Source organism: Diabrotica virgifera, chromosome 5 (genome assembly GCF_917563875.1).
Source record: "Diabrotica virgifera virgifera chromosome 5, PGI_DIABVI_V3a".
Taxonomy (NCBI): domain Eukaryota; kingdom Metazoa; phylum Arthropoda; class Insecta; order Coleoptera; family Chrysomelidae; genus Diabrotica; species Diabrotica virgifera.
Window position 1 is genome coordinate 150,225,689 of NC_065447.1, and position 13,576 is coordinate 150,239,264.

Genomic DNA, 13,576 nt, shown 5'->3' on the forward strand with positions numbered 1-13,576 from the left:
CATGATTTCCCTTGTCATCCACGACTTTTTATTGCTATACCATTCGATAGGTAATTTTTCTATGTGTGAACCCTTGAAACAACGGGGGTTTTTACTTTTCCCAATTACGAGTGGCCTTTCTTTGTCCCCTATCATGTTGGTGCAAATAAGTATTGTGATTCTTTCTTTGGAAGCCTTACCTACAGTGCATCTTTCTCCTTTCAGGGTATAAGTTTTGTTGGGTAAAGCTCTAAAAAATATTCCCGTTTCATCTGCGTTAAAAATGTCTCGCGGAGAGTATCCTTTAATTAAAGTGAGCAGTTTTTTCTTCCAGTCAGAAACCACTAATAAATCTACAGCAGCTGCTTCGCCACATATGGATTTGAAGGAAATATTATGTCGCTTACAAAATTTCTCGAGCCATCCACCAGAAGCTTTCATATCAACACTTAGTTCCTTTGCAACTTCTAATGCTTTTTCTTGGATAATTTTACCAGAAACAGGAATATTTTTAGACCTCACTTTACAAAACCAATCGAAAACAATCTATTGCGAAACTTATCCGAAAATAACAAAAATTAAGTTGAGTTTTTGAATTTATGCTTCATCTGATATTTCCGTTAAAATTGTATTCTAGACAAAACACAATAACGTTATTATAAAATTTAATGTTCCTGGTATCGGCATTCTTTTAATGGGCTTTGCTTACAGTTTGTTAATGTGAAGCGGAAACATCAAACTTTTGTTACTTGGTGCCAATAACGTAAGCAGTTATATCAAATATCACTCATGTAGTGCAGTCACTGAAGGTGAATATGAGCTATTACCTCCGATTTCGTTGAACCTCCATCGATTTGCACGAAAATTGGTGAGTGATTAGAGGATATCTCAAGGAACAAAGGTGACATGGTGCCAACTTGCGCTTTTACCCTGGGGTGGATGCCACCCCTCCTCGGGGGTGAAAATTATTTTATAAAAAATAACCCCACAATTCGATAGAGCGACAAATTATAAGCAAAATTTGTTATATAAAGTTATTAAAATAAATCAAAACTTTTTGAGTTTTTAAAGATCAAAGATTTTAATTTTTCGTGAGAAAAATGCATGTTTTTAACCGATTTTTCATAAATAACTCAAAAACTATAAGTTTTTACAAAAAAGTTATTATTGTCAAAATTGAGGCTAATAAAAAATAAAATAAATTCCTTATTAGAAAAACCTTTCAATGTTAACTGAAAGTGAGTTATAGGTAATTGAATGTATATTTCTTTCGTCGAGTACCCAAATCTAAGTATTCAAGCTTAAATACCGGGAAAATGATGCATTTTATAACATAAACCTATTAAACATTTGTCAAAGCTCATTGAAATATCTATCAAATAAGTGCTCGAACAAGTTGATAGCATTAAAGTTTGTTTATGCACCAAAAATGTTTCAAAATGTATCATTTAAAAAATTTTCTAAAAAATGTTATTGTTTTTTTTGTAAATAACTCCGTTAAATTTTAAAGTAGCAAGTTCATCTATTAACTGCTTAAAATTTTATTCCAAGAGCTATTAAAAAACGTCAAAATAGTCATTTATACCTCTTATTTTTTTTTAAATAAAAGGTTAAATGGCCCCGGTTACATGGTTCTCGCAGCAAAATTGAAATTTTAAACGTTTCTATCTCGGTTATTTTTTACTCTACGAAAATAGTAAAATGGGTAAAGTATTTGTTACAGAAAATACTAAAATTTAGTTATTTATCATTTTTTACGTATATTGAGTATTTTTGGAGTTATTATCAAAAGAAAATGAAAAGTACGATAATTCTAAAAATTCTGATTTTCCTAAATTATACCTTTTTTTCAAAAATATGCATTCTAAACCGGTCAAATTTGTTGAAATAATTAACTATGATAACATAAACAAATTCTTGTGAGGATTACTACAAATTTTAATTTTTGCGGAATTGGCGTATGTTTAGTTTTTAACTTTTTCCTAAAAAAATCGAAAGGGTTCTCTTATTTTCATCATAACTTGCTTAATTTTGATGCTATTAACTTCTACTGAAGCTCATTTGATAGGTATTCCGAAGTACTTTGACAAGTGCTTAACAAGTATATTCTATAAAATGCATCGTTTTCCCGTTATGTAAGCTTGAATACTTAGATTTGAGTACTCGTCGAAAAAAATATACATTCAATTACCCATAACTCACTTTAAAATAACATTAGTTTAGTTCTTTAAGTAGGGAGTGTATTAAATTTTTTATTATCTTTTATTTTGGTAATAGCTTTTTTACAAAAGCTTATAGTTTTTGAGTAATACGTGAAAAACAGCTTTAAAACATGCATTTTTTTTTAAGAAAAAATAAAATCTTTGATATTTAATAACTCAAAAAGTATTGATTTATGTTAATAACTTTATATAACAAATTTTGCTTAGAAGTTGCCCCTCTATCGATTTCTGATATTATTTTTAATAAAAAAATTTCACCCCCAAGAAGGGGTGGCAACCACCCCCAGGGTAAAAGCGCAAGTTAACATCATGTCACCTTTGTTCCTTGAAGTATCTTCTAACTACTTACCAATTTTCATGAAAATCGATGAAGGTTCAACGAAATCGAAGGTGAAAACCTTCAGTGACTCCACTAATATGCAGTGTTTACTATTGAAATTGTAGATTCTTTGTTACACACAATCGGTCTTCAAGCACATGAAATTTTGATTTTAACATACCGAATGCGCATTTAATATTTTACGACCTTTGAAAATACGAGAAGTAAAACGGACATCTGTATTGATTTGAAATAATAAATCTAGGTATCTAGTTCTATAACATAATATACCTAATGTAAAATATTTGAATAAAAATTTTTATTATAATATTTACTGTCCGCATTTGCACCAATATATACTGTCCGCGTCCGTTGTTTAGAGTGTCCGTTGAAGGGAGTTAAATAGTACAAGTAGTCTGGACTGATTATCGGAGAATAGGCCATTTTTGGGAAAAGTTATTTACCAGAAATTTTATTGCTGGAATCGAATTATGAGATCCTATATATTAATAATATAGGTATGCAAAGTCCTCGGATAGTATGCTACTTTTTTTATAAACAAAATGGCGCCCGAAAATCGTGTTTTTTTCAATTATTGCTCTATAACTCCGAAGATTTTAACTTTACAACAAAAACACCCAAATAAAAATTAACCGCCATTAAATTCTGCATAGAGACGTGTTTTTCCCGATCTGCTCCGACGAAAATTTTCCTCGGAAAATGCGGGTTTTCCCAACAAAATCTTTAATTTTCAAAGAAAGTTTTAGATAAGTAATTATCTACCAATAATTAAATAATTTGGTGACTTAAAAGGCTTCTTGGTTTAGATTATAGTTCCAGAAGCTGGTGAAAATTAAACTAATATTTTAGCAACAATTCAATTGTTAATTCATAATTTAGGGTCGCAATAATAACCAAAATAATTATGATACACTGATCATACTTTGAAATCTTATAAAGATGAGATGCCTATTTAACATTTTGTCGACAAAATATAATTTTTTTATTTTTCTGCAAAATCTTTAAATGTTTAAAAAAATAGTTATAAACAAATTAACGTTTCTCAGAAGGTTTTTATTATATTATAATTTCAAAAAATAGCTAAAATGCGCATTTCAAATATCTTGAGAATGAATGCTTTAAAACTTTTTTGCAACCATTTGTAAAAAAGTTATGAAACAGAAAAATAAACATACGATTACTATGGTGTTTTTAATTTATTTTAATTCTTTCAAAGCGTAGAAGTGAGTTTAAAGTACAAGCTAATTATTTACAAAAAAATATCGATTATCAGTTTAATGGTTATATTTTAATTAAAAATTGTAAATATATTTTTTTGTAATTTACACGCGTGAAAGTCGACTAATACAGTACTGTAGCTAAAATTTTCACTCGGAGCGACGACCGTCCGCGCAACGTACACTTTTAATAAATAATGTATGCTGCGTGTCAGTCGCTTCGAGTGAACATTTTAGCTCCGACTCTGTATCAGGCCTACTTTTGCGCTAAAAATTACAAAAAAAAGTATTTTTAATCTTTGATTAAAATATAACCATTGCACTAATTTTTGACATTCTTTGTGAGTAATTAGTTTGTACCATAGACTCACATTTAAGCTTTGAAACAATTAAAACAAATTATAAACAACGGAGTAATCGTATATTTATTTTGCTGTTTCATAATGTTTGTGCAAATGGTTGTAAATTTTTTTTAAAGCATTCATTTTCAAGACCTATGAAATGAAATAAGCATTTTAAGTATTTTTTAAAATTAGAACAATTTTTTTAAACATTTAAAGATTATGCAAAAAAAATGAAAAAATTTATATTTTGTCGACAAATACCTTTATAATCTTTCTAAGTTTGATCAATGTCTCATGATTATTTTGGTTGTTATTGCGACTGTAAATTGTTAATTAACAATTGAATTGTTGCTAAAATATTCGTTTCATTTTCACCGGCTTCTGAATTTATAATCTATACCAAGAAAGCTTTTATTTCACCAAGCTATATACTTACTGATAAACAATTACTGGCCCAAAAAATTTATTTGAAAATTCGAGATTTTGTTGGGAAAACCCACATTTTCCGAGAAAAATTTTCGTCGGAGCAAATCGGGAAAAGCTTGCCTGCCTCTATGCAAAATTTAATTGCGGTGAATTTTTATTTGGTTATTTTTGTTGTAAAGTTAAAATCTTCGGAGTTATAGAGCAATATTTGAAAAAAATACGATTTGTCGGCGCCATTTTGTTTATAAAAAAAGTAGCACACTATCTGCGGACTTTGCATACCTATATTATTAATATATAGGATCTTATAATGCGATTCCAGCAATAAAATTGCTGGTAAATAACTTTTCCATGAATTTTGCTAATTAGCCCAGAGTAAAGTTCACATATTGCCGAATGATTTTTATTCTAAAAATCGTCCGTACAGAGGAGTTGTCCGGCGAAGAGAGGTGTCCGTTAAGAGATGGTTTACTGTAATTAAATTCACTATCAAATGTCACTGAAATTTTATTAATACTTAATTTAAGATTTAGTTTGACATTCACGAAGTGTCAAACTCAAATGTAAATAACCTATGCTGTGCTTAACAAATTCAGATAAAAAAACTAGCCAACTTACATATAGTATTTTTACTACAAAAACGTTATTACGTAGGTCAAAATTTTTGACGTAAGAGAACTGTCAAAACATTAGAATGTGACTTTTCATTATTGCCGTGTTTATAATAAACATAGCAATAATGAAAAGTCACATTCTAATGTTTTGACAGTTCTCTTACGTCAAAAATTTTGACCTACGTAATAACGTTTTTGTAGTAAAAATACTATACTATATTCTCCTTTTCATGAACATTTTTCAGTGCGTCACAAATTATAGAAAAAAAGGTAAGTCCGTGATAATACACATTTATGACATTTATTCTAACGTGACATTTTAGTTAAATCTGACAGTTGTCAAATTTTATTTTCAATTTGGAATAAAACCAAATCAATTGTGTCTATTGCATTTATAAAATGGTATTTTCTTTCATTTGTATAGTCTTATAAATTGTACAGATTATATTGATAATATTATTATTTTATTTAATAAATAATTCTTTTTTGATTATGGCGCCATCTATCGACAACTAGAATAATCACCGAACTAGAATAATTACCGAAGTATTCCCAGACGTGCCTTTTTTTCTGTCACATACAATTTAATGCGTTAGAGAGAAATCGAAAAACTGTGACGCACTGAAAGATGATCATGAGAAAAAGAATAGTATTTTTACTACAAAAGCGATATTACGTAGGTAGGTAAAATTTTTGACGTAAGAGAACGGACAAAACATTAGAATGTGACTTTTCATTATTAACATGTTTATTATAAACATGGCAATAATGAAAAGTCACATTCTAATGTTTTGGCAGTTCTCTTACGTCAAAAATTTTGACCTACGTAATATCGCTTTTGTAGTAAAAATACTATTCGCGGTGTGCAAGTACTTGGAAAGGGAAACGAGAAACGAGAAACGACCGTGCGCGAGTCGCGGAGAAATATTGCAACTATCTTAAATAATTCATATTGTCAATTGAAATTGTCAAATTGACGTATATTTCATACCTTCTGTCATTGACTTAGAAAAATTATATATTGCTCCACAATATTGATATGATATGCAATTATTATATAAAGATAAATTTAATTAATTGTATTTTGCTTGCAATACTGCATTTTAATAACGGATTTTATTTACTACATACAATTGTTTACGTTTGCTAAACATAACCTGCATCTTATTTTTTTCTTCTTATTATTTTTTTGGACTATGGTCTTGACAATTATCCAGCAACCAGGACTAATATAATTGGCCAATATAATTAAAAGTGCGAATAAAAGTACAGAGTGTAGAAATAGAGGTCGCTTTGCCGAACTTGCACGGTCCCAATAGCAACGATTTCAGGTGACGTTTAGTCTGTCGGCAGAAAATGAAAGGATTGTGACGTCACATTTTAGATTTTGAGGTCGATTATCTCGAAGACAGTTAGAGATATCAAAATGCCGTTTTCAGCTTTGGATTCAGAAGACAAAACTACATAGGAATCCATCGATAAATCTGCTCTAAGTATTGCAGGAGCGGCAACGCACTAACGCACAGACTTTGCGAATTTATAAACGATTCGTTGAAAAGTTTCCCATATGGTTCCTAGCTACGCAGACATACTGTATAAGAGCTTCTGTATAAGAGTTTTCAAATTGTAATGACATATTCGGATTCAGCATAATCAAAAACAAAATATAAACATATTTGATCAAAGTAAAATGATGAATTCAACGATATTTTTAAAATTATTTATACAAAACAATTGTTATTGTTTAAACAATTAATAAACAATTAGCGGCAAAATCAGTGAGTAGAACTTTTTACTTTAAAACTAAGAAAAAAGGTTTTAGAAAAATATAAGCTTGTTTGAATTATTCCGAAACAATGCATGTTTTCGTTCTATCTTGACTCCATGACTCCCCTATAGGTTTGAATAGGGTAGGCGATGACGCGACGGGCCTGCAAGGGATGCACTGCAGGCGAGCTCTCCTGTTGCGAGGGCTCCAAAATGATCTTTTTTCTGCTGTTATTATACAAAATACTAATTAAAAAAACCCAAAGGACACCTGCACTATTGCAGGCGGGTGCCTTATCCGCTGTGAGCTCGTACGTAGAGGGGATATTTACAAATTCTCGAGCGCCAGTAGTGGCAAGTCTGTAAACGTTTACCGGAAATTTGACATAAATGTCAAAGTGATTAATGTAAAATTAAAATTAAAAACATTAATTATAAAAAATATTAGTTGGTCAAAGCTGTGGTATATATTTTTACCTTAAATATACTTGCGTTTTAAATACTGAATTTAAGTTTTTTTAATGTTCCGTAATATGTAATTATAATTTAATCTAAAAATCTTACCGCCATCTACACGATAATTGTGAAAGTATCCGAAGTAAGAAATTCATATTTTATCAATAGAACGTCAAAATGATTAGCAAAATCTTAAAAAAATCGATTACAATTTAATTAATTTTTTGCGTTGTAAATGTTAAGCGATAACAATTAAATAATAAATTTAAAAATTACCGGTGAAATATAATTCCAGTAATCCGCTAGTAGCGCCACCAGCGAAGCTCAGAGCGTATACCTTATATTTCCTGTGACTGATTGAGTTACATAAATGTTTTCAATTTTCCATGCAATAGAACTACAATATACAATAAAATTATATACAGTATTATGTCCCTGTAAGTTAAAACCATATGGAAAACCATTTTATTATTAAATTTACGAAAAAAAAGTTATTCTTCATAAAAAGCTCTGCATGGTGTAAAACGTAAGATTCAACCATCAGATATCAAATTTTATGAGTATTATACGAGGTATGTAAAAAAATACGAATTTCGCTCAAGAGTAAAGTAGCTTTATTTTTGCAATAGCAATATTAAAAATTGTTATTATGAAAAGTTGTTCGGAATAAAGAACTAAATTCTAATATGCAATTACATCCTTCTAATTGAAAAAAATGAAATTTTTTCTTAAATTATGGATAATTAATATTATTTTCAATTAGGTATGATAACTCTTTTATTATTAATTTGACAAAAATAAGTTTTAAAATGTTCTACATGGTCTAAAACCTAATGTACAACCATTTTATATCAAATTTTATCAATTTTATACGATGTATGTCAAAAAATATGAATTTCGCTCGAGAGTAAATAAAATACGATTAACTATTTATATGGGTAATAAGGAATAAGCCACAATTAAATTGAAAAAATAATTTTATTAACGTTTCGACGCCCAAATCGGGTGTCGTTGTCAAAATACAAAATACTACTAAATTAAACAAAAATGTTGTTGCTAAGTAAAAAAATTCTTCTAATAATTTATTTAATCTGTCTTTACTAAACGATAGTTCATTCGATTACATGAAATCAATCCCAACTCAAGAATATTAAAAATAGAGAATTTGATAGATCTCAAATATGTCAACATGCATGGGATAATGAACATGAATTCAGTGGAGAGATTCAAGTACAGTCCTGAAAGAATCAGATAGTAAAAAGAGAAGAATCAAAGAAGCAGCTCTAATTATGCTAAATGAAACCAATTGTGTCGCAAATTCCTCGGTAGAATGCAGTAGGATGTGGTTACCCGTACTGAAAGAGGAAGTCAATATAAAGAAAATACCACGATTAGTAAGTCAATAACATATCGAGTTAGTACATATTTTATATTTTAGTATTACTTATTGTATATCTATGTATTATTAATATTATTTATAATTTAAACATATTAAGGTCAGAATTTGGTATTAGTTTTTGAAAGTAAATTAAATATAAGACCAAATACTTACGATGTCGGTATAGTATTACGAGGTTTTTCCTGGTTTTCCCTCGTGATTTACTATGGAATCTCTAACGCGAGAATTGTACTCTCATCCTTGCATTTGGTTGTCTTTTTAAAGACAGATCACATGCTATGATTTTTTTATGACGGATATTCTTGAGTTGGGATTGATTTCATGTAATCGAATGAACTATCTTTTAGTAAAGTCGTCCCAGGAACGCAACTCATAAATATTGGCGATATCATTTTAAAGTCTTCTACTTTTAAATGTATAAGATACGTCTGAATTTCCAATATAAATGAGTCATATTAAATAAATTATTAGAATTTTTTTACTTAGCAACAACATTTTTGTTTAATTTAGTAGCATTTGTATTTTGACAACGACACCCGATTTGGACGTCGAAACGTTAATAAAATTATTTTTTCAATTTAATTGTGGCTTATTTCCCATATATGGGAAAAATGCCACAAGGAAATAGCTTCAGAACAACATAAATAAAATACGTTTATTTTTCACAATATCGAAAATTGTGATCCGGAAAAGTTGTTTAGAATTAAAAACTATGTTCCAATATGTAATTACATCCTTCTAATTGAAATTTGCTGAACTATAAAGTTACTTTTACTCTTGATAGAAATTCATCTTTTTTGACATACCTTGTATAAAATTGATAAAATTTGATATAAGATGGATGTGTTTTAGGTTTTAGACCATGCAGAACTTTTTATGAAAAATAACTTTCTTTTCGTAAAATTAATAATAAAAGGGTTATCATAATTATTGAAATAACTTGAAATAATGTTGGTTAGGTATCCATAAAATTAAAAAAAAAATTCAATTAGAACGATGTAATTACATATTAGTACTTATATAGTTCTTAATTTCAAACAACTTTTCCTAATAACAATTTTCAATATTGTGAAAAATAAAGCTACTTTACTATTGAGGGAAATTCATTTTTTTTGACATAGGTACCTGGTATAATATTCATAAAATTTGATATAATATGATGGTTGAATCTTAGCTTTTAGACAATGCAGAACTTTTTATGAAGAATAACTTTTTTCGTAAAATTAATAATAATAGTATATTACTTTTTATGAGGCGGAGAAGCATGACTTTTCTTGACGCGCCCGATATTACGCGCCGAACGAAGTGAGGCGCGTAATAGAGGGCAAGTCAAGAAAAGTCACTTCTTTGCCGCATAAAGTATACTATTTTTTCTTCAAACGTAGCAATTTTCAACCATAAATAGTACAATTCATACGCTATTTTTACTGGAAATTAACTGTGACAACTATCAAAGTCGTCTAGATGTTAGAAATTAAAATAATTAAGTCGTTGGTGGCATTTGCGTCTCCCTGGTTACAGTTGTTTGACAGTTGTTTGCAATTATTAAAGACAGCTTATTGTTGTTGCAACCGCAAGCGCAAATTTAGTGCGAAAATGGAAAACCTAAACGAAATTGAGTCCTCGGCTAATGATGCAGTAGCACGTTTGGGGCCCTCCAAGTCCGGAATAAAGTATCGGTTAGCGTACAAGCACTTCCAAGAGTGGTGCGATACAAGAGGAGTACGGCAAGTTACCGAAGACGTTTTACTGGCATATTTTAATATAATGGAAAATGAAAATAATTGGAAATCTTCTACAATGTGGTCACGATACTCTATGATAAAATCCGAGTTAGTTATTAGAAAAAATGTGGATATAAGCAAATTTTTAAAGTTACGTGCCTTTCTGAAAAAGACAAGCGAAGGATATACTGCAAAGAAGTCTAAAGTTTTCACTAAAGACGAGTTTGATAAATTTTTGTTTGAAGCGCCAGATAAGTTGTATTTAGGATTAAAGGTAAAAAAAAATATATTGCAAAGCATGTAGTATACTCTACTAAATTATAAAAATATTTCAGATTGTTTTGTTAATTGGGGTTACCGGCGCCTGTCGATGCGACGAAATGGTAAAAATGAAGACTGTGGACATTGAGGATAAAGAAAATGTAATAATTATCAAAATCCCAGACAGTAAAACACGACAAATTAGATATTTTACGATAATTGGTCAAAACTACATTAAACTGTATAAAAAGTATGCATCACTGCGGCCTGAAAATTTCACAGAAAACCGATTTTTTATCAAGTACCAAAATGGAAAGTGTTACCGAAGCGTCATGGGAATACATTCGATCAGCGCAGTAGCCCAAAAAGTAGCTAGTTATTTAAATTTAAACGATGCAAGCGCATACACGGGTCACTCTTTACGACGAACTTCAGCAACACTTTTAATTGATGGAGGCGGAAATCTAGAATGCCTCAAACGACATGGGGGCTGGAAATCAAGCACGGTTGCCGAAGGATATATAAAGGATTCAATAAGAAATAAGAACGATAATGCTCAAAAAATTTTAAACTCTCATGATTCGCCAACATCGGGAATGATTGCTGAAAGTTGTGCTCGACCATCAGTATCATCAACAATTACCAATGCGTATCAAGAGTCGGGAACATTTTTGCATGGTTTCAATTTTGAAAAGGCCTCATTAACTAATTGTACTTTTAATATTACTATAAATAAAAATGATGTTTAATTGTTGTTAATGACATTTGTATTGTTGCTTTGTGACATGTTTCATATTGTTGCCATGACAACATTTTTCCCTCCGCCGTAAAGAAATGGAAAAAAAAACTGCTGCCGGCGGAGACATCAAACTTTGACAGGATCAAGTTAGATAAGTAATGTCATCATTATTTGACGTTTGAAGAAAAAAAAAGTTTTCCATATGGTTCCAATTTACAGGGACATACATACTGTATATAAAAATAAAAGTTATACATCGCACCTCCGCTCAAAAAGTGTCATAAGTCAAAAAAGCAAAGTATCGAGAAAAAGTCGTTTAAAATTTGTGCTAGAACTTTTCCGGGTTTAATTCAAAAACTGTTAAAATTAGTACATGTTGTACTAACTATTTTACTCAGTTACAAAGGTTTTTGAAGCTCTACTGTGTAGTGTATTAATTCTGATAAAAATATTAAAAAAAAAATTCTTTTGAGTTGTGACACTATACAGAAAAAATAACGAAAAATTTACGAAATATTATTTATCAAAAGTGGTTCTTTGAGTACAGAATAAATATAATATTGTTATTATCTGGTTAACATACTTTTATACCTTATACTTTTTAATGATGTAATTTTAAATACAAGTAACAACATTAAACAAAAAATACTGCAAAAAGAAAGATAAATGTAATCACATATTACTGAGAATACTGTCGTCCTAACACGAAATCAATACACGCCTAACTTCACGCCCAACTTTAATACGAGAATTATAAAAAAATATGCATTGAAATCCAGATCCCGTAATTTTTTTAGCATTATAAAGTGAGTAAATACAAAGCTACAAAGACATACATAACTTGTTTTTTCAATTTACCCTGCACTTCTTGTAGACTTATTGTCGATAAGGTAGAGTTGTCACTATTTTGGGCGGGTCTAACTTAACATAACGACTAACTTCATGCGTAACTTTGATACGAGAATTATAAAAAAAATATGCATTGAAATCCAAAACCCGTTATTTTTTGAGCGTTATAAAGTGAGTACAAAGACATACATATTTCTTTCTTTGTAATTACAGCTTCAATTTACCGTACACTTCTCGTAGACTCTGCCGATAAGGTAGAGTAGAGTTGGGGAAAAGTCCGCAACCCAGTTTTATTAAACTGTTGTGCAATAAAACCGTTTTTTTTTTTAGTTGAACACTATTTAGCTGAGCGGTGGTTCGTCATGCTAATAGGGCTTTTCATTCACAGTCATTTGTTTCGAGCTTCTGTCAAATGTCGTATAATCCGTGTATATTAATATTATACACAGATTATACAAAATATGACAGAAGCTCGAAACAAATGACAATCGATGAAAAGCCCTATAGATAAGACTGCAGTTGCAGTGTATGTAATCGAAATCATTCTTGATTCTTGGTAGAGAATCAATAAGTTACACTAAGACTATAAAAATTGCAAAATCGTTATCTTAAGACATGCAAGCCACGTTTACTAATTTTTTTCAAGATGAAGGCTGAAAATAGAAAAGAATGACAATCAATTTTTAAAGACTGTGATATTCCAGGCATCATTTTAAAAGCCTACCATTAAACTTTTTGATAATGTAATGTAAAACTTTAAGTGAAAAGACAATTTAAACCTGATATCAAAAAACTTACCCTTCCCTTCTTCATTCTCACTATTCTCGTTCCCAATCTTTTTCATGTTGGAACCAACAGTAACTTTTTAGACAAATACAGTACTTATTACTTGCAAAAAAAGTTAATATAGGTAATAGCAATAGCAAAAACACAATAATTGGTAATAATTCCGATGTTCCTAGTACACACTGAACTGAGCTTGAGCATTGAAAAATGCCGATGTATAATGTGTTAAATACTTTCAACTTTTAACTGATATCTGATTCTGATATCGAGTTAATTTTAATTATACGTCAGTTTTCTTTCACACCTCATTCTGAGATATTTGCTGGTGATGTGAAATTTTTATTGGTTTATTGATTAGTATGTATAAACAATAACAAAATAATTTTAAACGAGTATTTTTAACTAAATAAGATTAACTAGTAAGTAATAAAACCAGTATATGAATACGAGTTA

General features: G+C 29.9%; 1 protein-coding gene across 1 annotated transcript in view; it reads right to left on the minus strand.

The window, feature by feature from the left end:
* The window catches only part of LOC126885494 (NFX1-type zinc finger-containing protein 1-like), a gene marked incomplete at its 3' end in the record, with an annotated part of 372,388 nt that extends 359,016 nt beyond the window's left edge, over nt 1-13,372 (minus strand). Inside the window, 1 exon segment of the mRNA XM_050652072.1 lies at nt 13,136-13,372. Within this exon segment, the coding sequence (XP_050508029.1) occupies nt 13,136-13,181 (46 nt within the window).
* Nucleotides 13,373-13,576: the final 204 nt, after the last annotated feature.